The sequence below is a fragment of the Apis florea genome, unplaced genomic scaffold (assembly GCF_048593485.1).
Source record: "Apis florea isolate Af1SG1 unplaced genomic scaffold, ASM4859348v1 contig_1914_pilon, whole genome shotgun sequence".
NCBI lineage: Eukaryota > Metazoa > Arthropoda > Insecta > Hymenoptera > Apidae > Apis > Apis florea.
In genome coordinates, this window is record NW_028256504.1 from 166,863 (window position 1) to 187,402 (window position 20,540).

General features: G+C 33.2%; 1 protein-coding gene across 14 annotated transcripts in view; it reads right to left on the reverse strand.

Moving 5' to 3' along the window:
• Positions 1 to 4,312: 4,312 nt before the first annotated feature.
• Positions 4,313 to 20,540, reverse strand: part of shaker (potassium voltage-gated channel protein Shaker) — a 254,960-nt gene continuing 238,732 nt past the window's right edge. For 8 of the 14 annotated variants that reach the window (XM_086914675.1, XM_086914684.1, XM_086914682.1 and 5 more), the window contains 4 exons: positions 18,328 to 18,457; positions 7,492 to 7,673; positions 5,296 to 5,469; positions 4,313 to 4,719 (listed from right to left, as the gene is read on the reverse strand). In XM_086914675.1, the coding sequence (XP_086770801.1) occupies positions 5,303 to 5,469; positions 7,492 to 7,673; positions 18,328 to 18,457 (479 nt within the window). In that variant the 3' untranslated portion in view covers positions 4,313 to 4,719; positions 5,296 to 5,302. Of the gene's footprint in view, positions 4,720 to 5,295; positions 5,470 to 7,308; positions 7,674 to 18,320; positions 18,458 to 18,517; positions 18,648 to 20,540 lie in introns of those variants that run through there. The other 6 variants (XM_086914670.1, XR_015294287.1, XM_086914716.1 and 3 more) reach the window with 6 other exon arrangements.

Sequence of the window (20,540 nt, forward strand, 5' to 3'; positions counted from 1 at the left end):
ATTTCTAATAACGAATAAAAGTTTTTTTTTTCTGCGATAACGTAAAATAGATATTGCAAACTATTTAAAAATCATTATTTTTTTATTGATTTTTTAATAGTGATTGCAGTGATTTTGTTTTTAAGAAATAATATTTCTTTTTACGTAGACATAATATTTAGAAAATTATAATCATTATTTTTTATATACTTATTTACAGTTGGAAAAATATTTTACGTTTTTTCGATTTTAAAATATAAGACAAAGAAAAAAATATCAAAAAATAACGGTTAAGAAATCAGAAATTAATTTCACAGAAATTATTTTCTTTATAATAAATATGAAATAAAGATAAATTTTATTCAGTACTAAAAACTAATCATAATTTTTTTTGTTTCATTTCAACTTTTTCTCAATTTCTATTATATTCTTATTCTACTAATTATATTCTTTATATTGCATATTATTTTAAAATAATAATAAAATAAAAAAAGGAAGATACACAAAGAAAAAGATAAAGATTGATCTTTGAATAGAATAAATAATCATGAAATAAAATAAAATCTTTTATATTGAACTCTTTCAACTGTCTATTTGCCGAATACTTTAATTTTATTTCAATTGATTATTCAAAAGAAGCATTGATTTGCAATGATACGAATATTCAGTATATTATTTCGCGATTTGGCATATTTTTGGATTTATTTGCAATTACCATTCTATATTTAATTTTATAATTGAACACACGAAAAATCTTATTTAAATTTTAACCATTTGCACTCAGATCACTTTTATTATTATCGTTATTTCTTATTTTCAAAATGAATTTATTTACATGAAATAGAAAAAAAAAAAAAATAGAAAAATATATACACACAAATAAAAAAATATTTTTTTAAGAAATTAACAATTCGAAATATATTTATCACAAAAGTAAAGAAAACTTTTGAAATTAAATAGTAAAAAGTACTAATAGAATCGTTGAAATTTCTGGATAAAAATTCAAAAAAAAAAAAAAAAAAAAAGAAAGAAAATTAGTCTTGTAATTCTTTGAAAATATAAACTTTAAGAAGATTTTACTTGAAATTCTAATTCATAAAAAAATATTACAATACAAAGTGTTTGAGAATTGATAAATGATTTAATGAATCAATCATATTGAAAATATAGAATGAAATTTTTTTCATTTGAGAAATATATATATATATATATACGTAATGTAACTATATTAATCTTGATACAGATATATCATTTATCACTATTTCTTTATTTTATCTACAATTCTAATAGCTGTTTTGTTGTATATTATTTGATATAATAAAATAATTTATCTTACTATATTGTATCATTTGGTTTCAATTACCAATTTCAATTATCAATCCATCAATGATAACATATAATCAATATATTTCGTTTGAAATTTATTTACATTCACTTTATTTAAAAATATCTCATATTGATTCATTCAAAGTAATAAAAATTTATTTCAAAATTAAAAAATAATTGTTAAAATAATCATCTAAATCATCACATTTTAAAATTATAAATAAATTTAAAATTTACTTTATTAATGCTTGATTATTACATTTTGTCATAAAGCACGTTTGAAATGAAATCGTTTGAAATAATATTTTACGTTATTCAAAATAATCATTTTATATAATTATTCCAAATAATTACTGAAATGAACAACACGTTGTTTTAAATAACAATATTTTGAGTATAATTTCATTTCAAACGTGCTCGTGTCTAAATACAATAATCAGCATTGATAAAGTGAATTTTAAAAAAATATGATATTTCTTATTTTTACTTATAAATCTATTGTAAACAAACATAAATTAATAATGGACAAGAGTAATAATAGTAATATTATTATATAAACAATAATAATCTGTATCAAAATCTACTCAAAATGATATGATTACAGAACAAATTGCACTTATCGAACAGTGAAGTCTAAATTTAACCAAAGCTTGAAAGCTTTTCTCATCAGACATAAAAAAATGCTTCATAATCAAAATAAACGTATTAATATAACGTATCAAGATAAATTCTCTGATAACGAACTTACCGTTCAAAATTCATTTTCTCAAATGAATAAATTTTCTCCCCGCACAATATTCCGTTAAAACTATCGCTAATTTTTTTCATCTAGTATCTATCAATGCCAAAATACCCTATATACTTATCTATTAATTTCACCTCTTCGCTCAAGTATCCCTGTACGAAACCAACGACAATCGAGTGCAAAGGATTAATACTCGTTACTTGAAAAAATTTCTTGACATCCCTCCATGTCTCTTCCTCCACTTTTATCGAATTCACGATCGTCTCGCTCTCGAAACACTTGCGAAATCAACCTCACTAAAACTGAGCCTCTGCGTGATACTGCTTTCGCTACTACTCTCTCACTCTCACTCTCTCTCTCTCTCTCTCTCTCTCTCTCTCTCTCTCTCTCTCTCTCTCTCTCTGTGTATCGAGTTTGAATTAATCACGCGAACAAAAGGACCGAAAATATTCGTGGCATTCGTCGCGAGATCGGGAGCATGAACACGGTTGTACGCGCCATCGGCAGACACCTTTCCGGCCATCTTCCTTCCTCTTTCCTTTTCCTGCAAACTTGTCAAATCGTGCAACCGTTTTTCCCTCTCTTTTTTTCTTTTTTTTCTCCAATTCTTATCGCGTCATCTCGCGACAAAAAGAAAAACGGAATCGCTCGTTTCGCCCGCGCGAAGAATTTTTCTATTTTATTTCTCGGTTTTGGGTTCAAGCTTCGGGAGCCTGGATCGACTCGTTCTCCGATTCGCGCTCGAGCGTGCACTTAATGGAAATAGGTACACATACATACAATACGCCATAAGTTTTAGGGAACAACGGTTTTCCATTCCGTTTTTTTCTTTTTTTTTCTTCTTCGAAAAACTCGACGATGACATGATCCCCCGTAAAATCCTACACTCGTTCTTGGAAAGCACCGATGTTCCCTAAAACTCATCGACCTACATCGTAAACTCCGTGATTCGTGCACGATCGACGGCTACCGCTACTTAACCGTTCGACGAGAGCAACGCACGCCTATCCCTCGAAATATCGTAATATAATACTTTTGCTCGTCTGCGTTGGTCGTGTATCCTGTGTGTAAGTGTGTGTATGTGTGTACAAATGTTTACGCGTGGTATGGGACAGTACAAGTACGGTGTTACGCCCCGAAAAACGAATTGCATTCCAAATGGTCTCTCGGTGTTCGAAATATACAGTATTATAATTCCGACTTACTTTGAGTATTTTTTTTGTTCATAGTGAAAAAAAGTGAAACTTGTCTCTACGCTGCAAGACACACTTGTTTGTTAGCTTGCACCCGCCGTGCAACGTGTACGATATTATCTTCGTAAGTTCTCCGTCCTCTCACCGCGAGCACCATCGCCATTTTTCCTTCCGTTTCGTTCTCTCTCTCTCTCTCTCTCTCTCTCTTTCTCTTTCTCTCTCCTTCATCATTTTGTTCTCCTCTTCCGCTCGATCGTGGCTTCGTCCGTTTTCGCGCAGTGTTATAATTCATTAAAACGAATATTTTATTTAATTATTTTTTGTTTGTTTGTTTGTTTGTTTGTTTGTTTGTTTGTTTAGCGTACCTTCGCCTACTCGATATATAATTTACATCGATAATAATTAATTAGTATTATCTGGTACGATTCCCCTGGTTTCGTTGCCGGCTGGATACCCCCTTCGATCCGCCATTGTTAGCCGGCCGTTTGCGCGAACATCGGTGGGGGGTAAGGCTCGACGACGTTTCTCTTATATACTTTTTTCTCGTTTTATTTTTTATTTTTATTTTTATTGTATTTTATTTTTTTTAAATTTATTTACTTTATTTCCTTAGAGTTCGCGAAACCGTCTTCATCATCACTCTTCTTCCCCTTCGCCCCCCCCCTTTCCCCCTTCGTCGTTTCGTTTTTATACCGTTTATTTGTTACTTTTTTTATTTTTTTATTTTTTTTTTTTTTTTTTTTATTTATTTATTTGTTATCATTTGTATTGAACACTGGAGTCGGTGGTGTGGGAAGTGGACAAGCGACTGAAACATGCCGATCCATCCCCTTATTAGCATGTAGGTCCCTACGTGGGGTGCGTTTATACCGTAAACACCTTCGAAACGGCTGCCCCGATATTTTTCGACACACGGCTCCTCGTCGAAAAAACTCTCGTTGCCACCTCTTTCCTCTCGTTTTTATACCTTTCACTTTTTCGCCCTTTATTTCGGCCCCCTATATATATGTTTTCCACATTTTTACTTCGTTACTATTTTTTCTCGAACTCACTCTCGAATTTTGATGGGAAAAAAAAAAAAAAAATTACGTGGCACCCGATTATCAGCCAGCCGATTCTTGGTCGTTGAATTCCCTCGTTACACGTTTTTCATCACGTCCTTCTTCTTCTTCTTCTTCTTCTTCTTCTTCTTCTTCTTCTTCTTGTCTCGTTGACACGTAGTGGAAAATGGATTGGAAGCACCCCTCGTATTGACAAATTTATGGACAGACGGCGGGTTGGCGCGCGCGCGCGCATGCGCAGCCGCGTGCGAGCTAACAGCCAGCGCGCATGCGTACACGCGCTATCGTTAGCGATCGCAGCTAGCGCGACTACGACGACGTGTGAAGGAGGCCTACGTCAGGCACCGTAGGAAGCTGTAGCTGTTCTTCGATAAATGTCCCAGCATCGGCCACCACGTTGCCACAGTCTCCTTCACTGTAATCACACGAATTACCTTTAATGTTGCCATTCTTTTTCTCTCTCTCTCTCTTCGAACGAATTTGATTGAAACGCACATTGTTCGTGATATGATAAAAATTTTGAAATTTTATTATAATTTTATCGAGCAGTTGTTCAACTTTTGTCGTGTAACATTTTTTATAAGGATGCAAAGCTTAATTGTAATTTCTAACCTAAAAACTTAACCTTTTTCAAGATGGCATTCTCCTCTTCGTGCTCTTCCTAAATCAAATTCTTTAGATTTTCACATAATCGCTATACTACTGTAGAATATTTCTAACACTATGAACTTGTTCAAGCATCACTTCTTCACACAGTTTATACTTATTTTATATATATATATATAAAAAAAAAGAAAAGGATAACGCGGTTAATAGAAATTAAAATTACATTCTTTCTTGTTTATAATTATAGAATTATTTGTTACATATTTTACATCGTTAAAATATTATTTGCTTAAAAGTAAGTATCGCTTCGACAAGTTTATCCTCTAATACTAACGGCGAGAAAAATTTCTGATGAGCGGAGATCGATTAATACACATGTACTAACCTAGTAGTCAGACGTCAGTCTCGATGCTCATACAGGCTGGATTAATATTGTTATTATGGCGAGGGTTGCAGTTGGGCTTCTTCGTAATCTCGGGATGAGTGAGCAATATGCCCTCTTCCAGCTCCATTATCTCCGACGACGATTCTGACATCGAGCTCTTCTTCAAGTGTTGACCTGTGAACCAGACGAGACAGAGTTCGACGAGTCATCCTTCATCCTTCATCCTCTCATTTCGAAAACTATTACACCGTGAAATTGGATAAACCGTGAAACTCGATTACCAGTCACCAATGCATGCTTTCAGGATAATCCCCCAAGAGTGAATACTTGGAGAGTTTTTTCCCCCCAACTATCAATTTCCCTTTAATCGTTCAACATCCCCCTCGGATGTCCGCAAATCGTGACTCATCAAGGAAGATGTGAAAAATTGACCGAGCTCGAGTCTAAGCCGATTAAAGTTACGGTAAACTGCCTTTTATCGGGGATGTAGACACGCGATATTGAACAGTGGACAACTTGAAAATGTAATCGCAATCGTGTGGAGGAAAGTAAGGTTAAATGGAGTACTAACTTTGAATTGAAAACTCTTTGATAAAACTGATTGGACTATCAATAAATTTTTGATTTTTAAAGAATATTTAATTACCAGTGAAAATAAAAGCTTTCAAAAGTCAATCAAAATATTTCGTTTTTTCCTATTTGTAGAATTTTTTTAAGCTGTCCTAAATATCCTTTTGTTTTAAATTCTTTCCATTGTTTTTGTACATCTGTTTTGTGTGAGCAACAATAAAAAAAAAAAAAAGAAGTAGAAGAATCCTTATTTTCTCATAGAAAAAGAATCAAATTCGTCCAAAAGTAAACTGATTGATCGCGAACTGTCTCGAAATTAATCCAAAAATACCTATCCTATTTTATCTCACTTTCCATATGACAAATCTTGAGGATTCTTAATCGCATTTTATTTACAAGAAAAATGTGTTTAAATCGACTTGAATCTAATATTACATATTGCATTTCCTATTCAACAATAATATCAAGCTCAGTTTATATCTTTTCCAATCCAATTTAATCGATTCCAAATCATTCTATATATCTAACAGATAAAGAATCTTTTTACTTTGCAAACAGTTTACTAAATCCCTTCTGTAAATAACGTTTCGCGTGAATCGTTAGGGCTGCGTTTACCAAGCCTTCTCTTGTTATTAAATTACACGGGAAGAAAGATTTTTGCACGCGACACAGGAAGCCTTCGTGAGTGATGCCTCTAGCGAGCAACGCTTTGTCCCGTTGAGAAACGGTTGCCTCCCTTTTTTAAAATTCAAATTCTTTCACGGGGTAGCATTAATCGGTGCAGTTTATCGGCATCGAGCGCAAGTGCTTAATCCACGAAGTTTGGAAACTGTAGACGCATAAATGCCTTTCGTCTTGACCGAAATTTTCCCTTGCTTGAGTCAATCGTTGTTAGCTTTACTGCCTGTTAACAGTATTCTTCGCAAATAAACTATCGAGCATAGTTCGCGAGAAACTTGTCTAAGTAGTATCTTATATCCTAACCACAGGTCGAACTGAAACTGACCAACTTGTGAAGCAGGATCTATGTCAAGAATTTTGTTTCGACATGAGGTAAGAGAGAGAGAGAGAGAGAGAAGATAATAGACAGTTCGACACAGTTTGACACAGTTTGACAGTTTTTCTTCAGTAAAGACACACTTTTAACGAGGGATAAGAATTGAGGCAACTCGTGATGTAAAATTTTGACCAGAATATAAGGTGTCGCGTCGAAAAACCATGATTTCAATTTATATTTCTATTCACCTCGTGTCGTGAGACAGAATTCTTAATAGATTCTCAAATTAATCTAATCTAATCTATCTAACCTAATCCAATTTGCAAGTTGGCTAATTTCAGTCTGAATCGTATGCACAAGTGTGTTCTAACTAAAACTAAATTATATGATTTTTAACGTAATAGAATAGTGCTATATAATTTTGAAAATAAATATAAAGCAAACAATTAAAAACACTACATTTTTTTTTATTACTAACATTTCAGGATGTATAAATTTTTTCATACATATATATATTTCAAATTTGTCAATTTTGTAGGCGACAAAATCGTGCTGTGCGCATTTACTCTACAGTGAAACTCTTTTCTTAGATTTGAGAACTGTATCAGAGGAAACGAAAGGACTCGTACCAGGAAGATACGGGCAGCTGGTCACGTGATTGAAGTTCTGCGACTGCATCTCTTCCTGGTCAGTCTCACGATGATAGAAGTAGTTGAAGTTGGAGACAATGACGGGCACAGGCAGGGCGATCGTCAACACACCGGCGATCGCGCACAAAGAGCCCACGATCTTCCCCCAGACTCCCACGGGCCTGAAGCAGAGGGAAACGAACGGTTTCATTCGCGGCCAGCAACTGGCTCGTACGTCGATAGCTTCGTTCCTCGTCTAGAAAACTCGGTGCTAGGTGTGGTGTTTCTATCTTGTGTGAGTTTGCCGTGTCGAGTCGAGTGTGGCGCTACTTATGCGGTACTGGAGGCTCCTATGTAGACATACACGGGCGATTTTCTGTGTGCTCTTCCGTCGACGCGATAAAATGGACACGACCGGAAAGACCAGTTCACAATCGATCATTAAATTTTCTTTTCCCAAATCAGAAGTGGACACTGTTGAAAGAATCTAGTTGAAATTCATTATTCTCGTTTTCAGGAAATTTCTTTCGATGAAACCTAATTTGCAAACTTTGCTTTTTTTTTTTTTTTTTTTGCTTATTCAACCGATCACAATTATTAATAAAAGATCCACCAATATAAAGAAAGTTCAATGCACTATGACGATCAAATAGGAATCGTGACTCCACAAAAGCTATCGACCTATTATTTCTCTTAATGTATCTTGTTTTCCTGTGATAGGGTGGTTCTATTAATAATTGTAGTAAAATCTTAACTGTAAGTTGTAATATAATTCTTGATCTGAACAATAAGATAAAATTGTTTGCTCTTTTCGCGCGTTTATTTTCATTTCAAATAAAAAGTGCCCAATCCCGTTGGAAAATTGCATATTTATCTTTTTCTATACGAATAACCGATCGAGATCGATCTTTTCTTCTTTTCACTTCCATCAAATTATAATTACAAATTTATCATTTCTCCACACATCACCGTGTACATCTACTTATAGTGTTTCGCGTGTCTAATAAGAAGCGGGCTCACTAGGCTAGACTAGGGGACTAACGTGACTCTCTAATAAAGGCTCCTCGTCTCGTGTGCCAATGCACCGTTCCAAACAAGCGCGTGCCATTCCGTTACTTAGATCCGATCGAATCTTCTAAACGGTACGACATGCAATTCTCTACACTTTCACGCTCTTTTTTTTCCAAGGAGCATCAACATAATCGTGTCGAAATTAGGGCTTTTATTATATAGGTCGGATCTACGGGTATTCGAGTATTCGAATCGAGCATTCGAATACCCGGATACTGGATACTAAAACTATCGACTTAAGTTAAGAATATTACATCTGATTCAAATTAAGGTATTATTACGAATATAAAACGGATATAAAATTAATATTAATCTTGCTAATAAATTAATTTAATATCTGTATAAAAAAAAAATAACACACGTGTGAAATGGATGAATTCGACTCGATTCGGTAGTTCTAGTATTAATTTGGATCCTTGAATACTTGAATACAATTTAGATATGAATGCTCGTTATAAATAAGGTTTTATTATCTTAACATCCGAGTACGATAACATCCAGATAACAGAAATGATGGATGAAAATATAAATTTCATTAGGTATTAAGAAAATTTATATTCGTATTCGGTTGTTTGAGTTATAATATCTTTGTGGAACAAATATAGCGAGTAAACTCAGTCAATAATTTACAAATTACGTTCTTAAAAGAAAAATTTAAAAAAAAAATTTAACTCGTATTTAATACAATGTCAATACGTGACTCATTATTTCTCTTTCTCTTTTATACAAAAATAACGTATATATTCGTAGAACACTTTTGAATAAGCAATTGAAGTGAGACACAAAAAAGAGGTATCCATCTTTATCTCATTTCATTTAATATTTCAATTTGACTTTTAAAAATCGATCCTCTATAAAAATGTCACATATTAACATTCTATTATTCCAGTGAATTAAGGAATAATTAAATCTCTAAATAAAACTCGATCATTTGGATGTTACTATTTTTCACTTAATCGCTTATAAGTATCGATTACAAGTATTTCGAGTACTCGGATGCAGGATAATAAAAACATTAAAAGTGAAAGTATGTTTTTTGACCGAACCACATTCTTTGATCTCGTAGCCTCGATAATAGCGCGAAATTCGAATTTGAGGATACAGGTGCAATCGATTTCTCACGAGGGTGGAACATCATCTCAAGAATCGAGCAATTAAGGGACGAGCGACGAGCGATGGAGATTACCGCGAGTTTTTCAAGTTTAATCAGCGTAGAGAGCAGAGAGATGATTAGAGCCGCGTTTCATCGAGTTGAAAGCTGCGAGAAACACTCGCTCACACATCGACCGTTTTTAACGTTGCATCTTTCTGGAAATCGGTAACGAGAAGAAATTTTTGTATCGATGCAAACGAGCTACGATTATGGCTCAACTATGGTTCGATAATCGTGGAAAGGGAAGAAGAAAAAAATGAAATGTGGAGAAAAAAATACAGATGGATCTCTTTTTCTTTTTGACTTGAAAAGTATCTACTTCGTCAACAATTAAAATCATAAATAACTTTGATTTTTCGAATTTTTTCAAGATAATAACGATTATTATTAGAATTAGAATTAATTCTTGCTACATGAATTTTGGAGAATTTAATTATAATGGATTATGTTTAATCACAAACAATTTCGAAGGAAATATACTAGATTTTTGAATCAAATATTTTCTAAATATCTTTCAGAAATAATTACTTTATGAATTGTATTGAAATTTGCACAAATTTTATATTTTTTTGAGTAAATCAGAATATATTGTGATTATGTGAAAATTCAATACTCGTTGTAATGTAAATATGCTTGATATCAAAATATTTAAAATAATTTCAAGAGTTCCATTGCAAAAATAGCAAAAATATTCGGATTTCAAGAATTGAAAATTTTTCGAAAGAAAAATAAAATAAAATAAACAAATAAGATAACAATAATTTTAAACACGATATTTCGAATCACGATAAATAACGATAATTTTTTAAATTCGAGAATTCGAAATTTTTCTGATCTCTCACGATGACGCGCAGAACGACATTTCTTGCTTTTTATGTTTCTCTGCTCTCTACCTTGGTCAATAAAAAAAAAAAAAAAGAAAAAAAAAAAGAAAAAGAAAAATTCCAACGAGATACCAATTAACCGTTTGAATGGTGGAACGATTAAAAAGATTTCCTCTCTCAATTACCAGCATGCCAGATTATATAGGACGCAATGACGGTTATTCCCGACTAATCCGTGACTGCGAAATGACGCATTCTTTGCGGCTGGAAGTCTAATTGAATAACTGTCACTATATATCACGAACAATACCCGGTTCGAGATCAAAGGCGGCAAAAGAAGAATTCAACGCTCGTCACGCTCATTCACGTTCACTCGATGCATGCATGCGAATGGATTTCAGCGCGAATCATCCTCTCCCCTCGTCAAGTTTCTTTTCTTCTTCGTTTTCGTTCAAAAGAACATGTGGTACACGCGTCAATTTTGTTTCTGAACACGCGAATTCTTCGAGCCGAGGCGTGCGCCATCTTTGCCCCTTGAGTAGGCAACCGGACAGGTGGCACGATTGAAATTTATTGTATAGAAATAAATTCTTATTCGAATAATAGCGCGATGAAAGATAAATTAATAAATTGATATTTATTTACTAGATATCGATCGTTTAATTTCAGTAAAAAAGAAAATATAGAAATGACGAAGATTTTTAGAGTAATTTTAAATGAAATTTGTATTCTTTTTTTTTTCTTTTTATTATTTGAAATAATCGAATATTTATTAATATATAGATCGTTTGTAAATTATCCATTTATATATCTGCAAAACTTCGCAATATTTTCATTTCAAATAAATTTATTTCTTTATTTGAAATAATTATTTATTTATTTACTTGTTAATTTATTTCAAATGTTCAAATCAAGTATCCACTTTTACAATAATATATTTTATTTTAATGATTTTTCCTTTTTGACAAAATAATGGCAAAACTGGATATTCATTCTTCGAACGCTTTTATATCAATTTATCTTTTAATAATTTTGTGAACATAGAAGATTATTAAAAAATATATATAAAAATAGAGATTTATATACCCGGTTGCCTATAGTAGGGCCAACCCATTAAGGCCAAAAATTGTTAATATTTTTAAAAATCACAATTATGAAGAGAAATTTAGAAAATTTACTTTTTTAAAATTATCTTTTCTTCTTTTTGCCATAATTAACGATGTTGCAAAGTTTTAAAAAATCAAATTATTCGTGGATTTATGATAAAATTTAAATCATAAATATTTTTTGTTTCTCTATCTTATGTCTTAGAGAATTCTCATATAATATTTATCATACGTGTTCGTTTATGTTGAACGTTTAAAAAAAATTCGATTAGAAATATTTCGCAAAAAACGCAACATTTCACTACGTGAAAACTACTGATCAAAAAATGTGTTAACGGCATTTATATTTGTTTCTACATACCTTGGTGAGAATGTTAAGTAATCATAAAAATTGCATTACACTACTTGGTCCTTAATGGGTTAATACAGTCCTCTTTATTCAAAATGTCTTATCTTTCGAAACATATATAAATTTCTTATTAAAAGAACCAAAAAAAAAAAAAAAAAAAAGAAAGAAAGAAAGAAAGAAAAACAAATTAAGTCTAAATTAATAAGATTTTCCAATTGTTCCTTGTTCAAAAATTCAGCTCAAAGAAATAAACAAATTTTAAACAAGAACAAAAGACATTTCAAATAAAGAGAATATCGAGTTAATCTGAATCGTTTTTAAGCGAAACGCGAGCTGTTTGAACGCAAATCTCTCAATGTGCGATCCAAGTGTAAATTATTAGTATTTTTGGTGAGTCATAACGTATCGAATTAGTTGCAAAATAACAAATCATTCCTATGCAGGTGTCACTGTACTATGGGCCTTTGTGATCCATGACTGATGGTAGTAGCAGTAATGATAGAGCGCTGTGAGCCAAAGTAAAAACAGAGTATTTTCCAAACAAGATTCAAGTGATTTTTGGGATTAGTATATAAAATGGAGTATGTTTGATCGCAAAGAAGCATGCAAAAGTGATTGAGATGAGATATGCGAGATATTGGATGTTGGAAAGAGTAAGTAAGAGGGAAAGATAGAAAGGATTTTTCATTTGCATTCGAAAATTTTTATAAATATTAATGGATTGATGCATATTTGATTTTTTCGAAAAACAAAGTTTTTAACCATTTGTTATATATCTAATTTAAATAATACTAGAACTTGAAAAATCTCTAGCTCCTTTCGAATATAATTTATTCATTTTATTCATTTCTTCGTCATTATATTGGATTGACAATTGACAATAACGCCTTATTTTGAAAAAATTATTTTTTATATACACCAACAAATCTGTTAAAACAAATCATTGAGAAAAGTGCACGGAATCGTGTGAAAAATTACTTCCAATATAACAAATATTTCGAGGAAAACAACGTACAGATTGTTCTAGATAAAAACCATAAACTCTGTCAACATATTTAAAAGTTCATTTCTAATTTAGAATTAATTATAAATATAGAAGAAATGATAATCCAATATATTCAAGCTGCTTAACTTTTAATGATAATTCAATACATTTATTTCAAACTCGTATTTTACGTTACGATTTGCAACCTCTACAAGAAAATTCCAAAGAAAAAAAGAAACAAAGATTTTCAAGATTTTCATTATTTTCCTATCCATCGATTAAGAAAAATCTCAACGATAAATGTTTCCAATATTAATCACTTTAAAATTTAAATTTCAAATAAAAACAAATATCAAAAAAATATTCATATCTTGTATTCAATTTCAATTTTTCTACATCTCAATAAGCTTCAAGATACGTTGATAACATATCTGGAAGAATTTTCGAATCAAAAGTGACGATATCGAAGGCACTGTTATACGTGCCAATGTTAATTATATTAGCAAAGTTTCGAAGGTATTCGATTTCTTCAAGCCACTTTGCATCGATGATCGACAAATTTTCGAAGCTGGAACGACGAAGATGGAACATCATGAAAATACATTTCGAAGTCGGTTGGACGAGAGTGACGCCGGTCTTTCATCAAGCGTGTATCGTAATGGAAAACTGGAGCGGGCTTCTTCGCGTGCGAGGCAAAGGAACGCTGCTTTTATATTGGGTGTTCGAACATTCCGATATTTCATTTTACGTTTCGACGTGGAGAAATTATAAACGAGACTGTACTTCGATATATTGCCACTTATATCAACTTATATTTACGGGTGATTGTTTAACTAAGAAATAAAACGAAATAAGAAGAATAACAAAAATTGCGTTTTCGACGTGATTTCGTAATTATCGATCAAATTTTATTTGTCGATAATTGAAAAGAAATTTTTTTATATTTTTCGTTTTCGCCTCATTTTGATTCGAAGAATTAATGATCAAAGACAGAAATTCTAAAAACTCAAATATAATATAATTTATTCATAGATAGAAGAATTTAAATAATTTAAACTTAGGAGAGATACGAATTTCGAGAGTTTCAAATTTTAATTCATCTCTGAGAGACGCCATTTTATGGGCCGAATTTTTAATCGATTTAGAAATTGATAATCAAGCAAGGAAAGATCAGATACGGATCATCTTCGACGTTTCAATAAAGTTGAAAACGATACAGTGAAGAATTCTTTCCAATCGATACATTTTTGGTGGAGAAACTGCAGGACGCATATCTATTCTAGATGACGTAAGATTTTACACAACGGTCTTACGTAAAAATCTTCGGGAAATGATCAGTTTTTTTAGGAAAATATGCAAGGTAATTTACTTAAAAAAAAAAAAAAAAAAAAAACCAACTTTTTTGTCGAAGCCAACCCAGAAGAAACGTTGAGAGTAACGTTTCTGCAAAATATATTTTGTCTCGTATCCAAGACAATTCGTTTCTATGTAAATGCTGGCCCCACAATTGAAGCACAAGACGATAGCAAAACGACAAACGGTAAATAGAACACCCTGTATTGGGGAGACGGTATTTATATGCATATGAGAATAATCAACAGTCGCTTCGTTCCCATTTGGCGAGAGGAATTTCAATGGGACAAACGTCCCGGAGTACTTTGTACTCCCGGATCGACATCGAACTACAACTATCTCAACCTTAGGCTCTAATTTCCAAAGGAACGGATATACGCTCAGATTCCATAATGGTTTAACAATAGGCGTCCCTATTAATAACTATGATCTTCGTTTCAAGCGTAGCACTTTCTATAGTACCAACCAACGATGATCTATCGATGAAATAGTTCGATTGATACTTTCTGCTCAAGTGAATTGATATCTAAGACCGATTCGCACACGCGAATTACACACAAAAAAAAGAAATGCAACGTGTCTGAAAATTAAGATCAAAAAAATCTTTATCTTTTTTTTTTAAATATCGAATCAACGAGCAAGTCTCGTTTAGAAATTTATAAATAGACGGATGAAATAATATCTTTCGTCGAAACTAACGACGAACGGACAATGGTTTACCTCGGGCAAACTTTAGAAAAGATATTCGTAAAATCTCTTTGATTAATTGATACAAGTAAACACGAGCTAAGATCGATTAAACAAGGATTAACCAATTTACTCGAAGCAAAGAAGTTAAGATAAGTTTTAAATGAATCTGGAAATCTTCGACATTACTTAAGATTTATGTTATAAACAATGTTACCCCCCTTCCCCCCACCCCCCTCAGAAATGAGTATATCACCTGTTATTACGTAATTTACTTTGAAATTTAATTAAACTATATTAAAAATTGGAAAAACTTTAAATCGCTATAAATAACATTGAATATAGCGATTTTCGAGTCAATGAATGAAGAGATGGTTAAAAGAATAATTTTTTATCGTCCCCATCCTTGTTACTGATTCGTATCTATTTCTAGGAAAAGTATAAAAATCGCTAGATCGTAAATCACCCCCGTTTATAATCCCCTTAATCTTAAACGCTATGAACGTTTCGAATCTTATCTATATCACTTTAAATGTTCAAGTTTCATTTGTCACTTTACCCACGATTCACTTAATTTTGATAAAAATAATTAAAAACAATAGATATACAGAATTGTATTATCCTCCTTATTTAATCTCACATTTCTGAGAAACACTGAGTTGAGAACAAGCAACAATCAGATCAGATTTTTGCAATAAAAAGCAAGCAAGTTTTTCTTATAACCTGGAACTCGCTTCCCTGAATCGTCGCGATCTCTCGCCCAAGAAACGAACCGGTCGCCCGAGGACACTTATTGATTTACGGATGGCAATTGCTCAAGAAGCCCCCTCGGCCACAGATCTCGAGCCTCTCTTCACGGATGCTCTCGAGCCTCGAGGGCTCGAAACTGTACCGCCGATATCGTAATCGAGAAACGCGTTAATTTGCTATCCACCTTTGGATAGGTGAGATTGACCTTAGAACGCAGACATCTCTCCTTTTGTTGGAGCGTTGATGGAAGATTTCGTCAGAACGAGTTATACAATTCTCAGTATGTCTAATATCAGGTATCACAAACAAGATCAAATATTCAAGTGTTTTGATGAAATTTAATATTGTTTAAGAATATGAGATTGTTTGAGATTATTTAAATTATTTGTTAAACTTGTTTTCCAATATAAATTCGTTTCAACATCCTCCAAACTATTACTATTAAGTAACACTCTTTTCAACTATAAAAGTATAATGCTCTTTCTCCGTCAAACAAATCGGAAGACAATAAATATCCTATTAATTCGAAACAACCCCTTCGAGGAAACCTTACGAATAATTTTCATCGCCATGATTGTGCACAATCTGGAAATATACACTGGCGCGAGATATCAATTAAAAATTGCCCGACTGAGAAAAGAACAAGATTACGAGAGATAGATAGAAACTGCGTGTATCGGAGAATTCTTTTCCTGGCTTGGATTCTATAATCGAGTTTCCAGCGTCACTTTGCCTCGCGCATATCAACCTCCTCCAACCCTCAATTATTCTTCCAAAGGCCAATTAAGCGTGTTAAACGCGCCACTCGCTTCGATCGAGAGACGTTTCAATTCTCTCTCTCTCTCTCTCTCTTCCTCTGCGAAAGAATAGCACTTTTCCTTTCTCTCTCTCTCTCTCTCTCTCTCTCTCTATCTATCTTTCAAGATTATTCAAGCTTGCGAAAACAGTTTTGGAAAACAGAAATTCCAGGATACGATTTATCCAAGATGATAAAGGAGGATTAAGGGAGGGTGGAGGGGATGGTGTGGAGAGAGGCTGAATCAGCGCTCGAGAGGGGAGTAATAATAAAGGGAAAGATGGTGCGTCCCTGGACGATTTCTAGAAAAATGAAATAACGAGAAGAGTCAATGTTTCTGATCGCAGTTTGAGAGGGGAAGGGTGTTAGGGAGTGAAATTGCCAGCAGCGATCCTGTGAGGATGATGGGATGCGAGGAATATAGGAGAGAAACGACGACGACGATGATGATGATGATGATGATGAAGAAGAAGAAGAAGAAGAAGTAGAATAAAAAGTAGGGCTCTTATTATATTGATTGGATAACTTGAATATCTGCAAATTTGGATTCGAATTAATTTGGATATTGAAAGAATCGAATATACATTGAGAGAAGTATCATTTAGATTGGTAGGTCGAGTTATTCGAATTCTGACGATTTGAATTGAAGTTATTTATAATTCGAAGCTTGGATAATTAATTCTTATAATTCCATAAAATATATATTTCTTAAATTTTCTAAATTGTATCTTCATTTTAATGCGTAATTTACTTAAACTATTCAGATTACTTGAACCTTGTACCATGCAAATTCAAGTCAAAGGAAATTAAAAAATTCTATATATTTCAAGTCGTGTTGTATAAGTGATTAGATAGATTTCAAGTCGAAAGGAAATATTAAAATTACATACGACATCAAGTTGCATGAAGTTCAAGTCACACTGGCTTTAAATTATTTAAATATAAACTAATCGATGACTTGAACTTCACTTAAAAAAAAATTTGATAAAATACCAAATTGAATAGATACTTAAATTAGTAAATTAACTTCAAATTACCTGAATTATTTCGAGTTTCTTAAATCGAAACGAGAAAAGTATAAGAAAGAATTTGCAAATGTCTGTATTTTTCCATATATACTAAAATTCGATTGCTCAGCTATCCGCACAATAAGAGCCCCTAATAAAGAGAATCTCAATCCAAAAAACGTACAAGAGAAGGAAATAGAGAGCAGTCGTGATGGAGAAGAAGAAGAAGAAGAAGAAGAAGAAGAAGTAAAAGAGAAAATCAGAAAATTCTGAAAAAAAGAAACTAGCGTGTTCAATTCTATCAAGCACTATCAAATAACTCCAAACCAACCGTGTCAAAAAATAAAAGCGATCAAACAGATTACGAGGAAGAAGAAGAAGAAGAAGGAAGAAAAAGAAAGAGAGAGGAAAGGAAAAAAAAATAATAATAATGGAAAAAGAAGAAAGGACGTGCTCGTAAGAACGACGGCCAAGGTAGGAGAAAAGAATAATATCGTAATAATGGAATAATCGAGTGGTCGAAGAAAAAAAAGAAAAAAGTATATTATATATCGAGTACAAAAAGTATTCGGAGAAGTAGTTAAAAAAAGTAAGTAAGTAAGTAAGTAAGTAAGTAAGTAAGTAAGTAAGTAAGTAAGTAAGTAATGTGTTTTCGTTTGTTTTCTTTCTTTTTTCTTTTCTTTTTTTTTTTTTTTTTTTTCTTTTTCTTTTGCGGGCATTAACTAGAGTCTTAAGTGAAAGTGAGTACATCATACGTCATGTCACCATAGCCCACGGTCGTCATCGTGACAACGGCCCACCAGAACGCGTCCGGAATGGACTTGAAGAACGAATTCTCGGAGCCGGCCTCCGCGAAGTATACCGCCGATGAGAATAGCACCACACCTGCAATGCAAGGAAGAAAACACCGGTTCAGTGGGTTTAACGCCCCCGGTGGCTCTGTACCTCATGTCCCCGTAGCCCACGGTCGTCATCGTGACCACCGCCCACCAGAACGCGTCCGGTATCGATTTGAAGAAGCTGTCTTGCGTGCCCGCCTCCGCGAAGTATACCGCCGACGAGAACAGCACCACACCTGAAACGCACACAAGAGGAACAGACGCTTCAAGACACGCTACTTTGCCCGTCCTCCATCCCTTAAGTCCGCTTAGCAGCTCCTCCGGATCCGATTGGTTCGCCCTCCACTTCCGCTATGGTACGACCGATCTCTTCTCTCGGTGGATCGATTTGTGAATCGATAATTCGTTTTTTTTTTTTTTTCCCCTCCTCTTTCCAGTTCGATCGAGGAATACGTGGAATTAAATAATTTTTGTGGGTGTGGATAGCCTTCTCGTTTTCACCCCTTGGTTTTTGTCTTTGCGTTTAGATCGTTTAGATCGTTGTGCTCTCGAAGATCGAGGTTGATCGAACGAGTTAGATTGTGAGTTCGAGAGCGGTATCTAAAGATATAATAATGATACTTGTGGCAAGTAATAATTATGTTATCGATTGTTACAGTTGTCGATTATAAATTTTAATACGTAATAATCAGTCGATAAGTTACGTTACCTGTATTATTATCAAATTACTACTTTAAAAATGATATTTGGAATTCGGAATGATTTTAACATTTGTAATATACCGAGAAATATTTAGATTGTCTCGAAAGTTTTTTTCCTTTCTCGCTTATACTATACAATCAATTTTACTATACAATTTTTAATTTGTTAATTTTCAACAAATTCCAACGTCATCGAGTTGTCAATTAAGTCGATCGAAAATAAGAAAATGATCCTTTCGGACGAAGAAATTTCTATAGAAATTATACAAACGTATCTTAGAATTCCTGGTTTAACCATATTTGAAAAATTTCTCAAGCCATAATTACCATTTCATATTTCGTGTGGTGAAATGAAAAAAAAAATTTGAGACAATCTGCGTTTTCATGTTCGAGGAAAAAGAGGGGAATTGGAAGTGAGGCCGAATTAAAAATCATTGGATCCAAGCGGGATCGTAAATCTCTTTACGGGAAGCCAGCCATCCGAAATATCCCGATGGAAAACTTGGTCAGCGGAAGCTGGAAAATGTCGAGGGTGTGCTTCCGGTTTTCGAACAATGGCAGCCAATAATAATTTTCCCGACTTCGAAACGCTGCCGCATTATTTTCGCGAGGAAATTAAAATTGCAAATTTCCAATGCCTCGTCCTTCGAATTTCTTTCTCAGATGCGTTAAAACTCGTCGCAGTGGTAAATAAACTAGAAAATCGGGCAAAGTTCCGCTGGATGAGGAGTAAACACGAGAGAAGTGAATAAAAGTTGCGCAAAAGTTTCGCTACATTTGGAACAAATGGTCCACTGTTTGTGAATGGACGAACACGATTGATCGTTATTCGATATATATAGAATAACAATATCGTTTCTACCGATAAGTCGATAACAACGACGATGTACATTGGGTATAAATCTTTAGAAACTTAATAGATAGGCTTCTTTCTCGCCCCATCCATTAAGGATCCATCTCCTGCGTGGAATAAACGAAGGAAAAATAAAGAGGATGAAGGGACAGATGGAAAGAGAGAATAAGTATTTAATTTGGTGGAGTTTTTTTTTTGTGAAGTATCACTGCAAACTTTTCTTTTTAACGAGATTTTACCTATTTTTTTCATAGAAATAGATAAAATATTTTGCATATCTTGAATTTATCAAAGATGTTACTGTGAACAGATTAAGTTTGCGTTAGCTTAATGATTCCTCCCAAATTTCCCAAAGATTTACGTGATTGTAAATCTATACTTTTTCAACTTTGAGTTCGTTAGCAAACAAGCTCAAAGACTGAAAATATTTAATGAGCGAAAAAAATAATCAGAATGCTTCGTATATTGAACTATTCTTTGCATATATATAATTACTTCAACAAAATGCAGATTTATTGCAAACTTAATGCAAGCTTAAGTTCAATCAGTATAAGACAAAATTTTGAACGAGTATA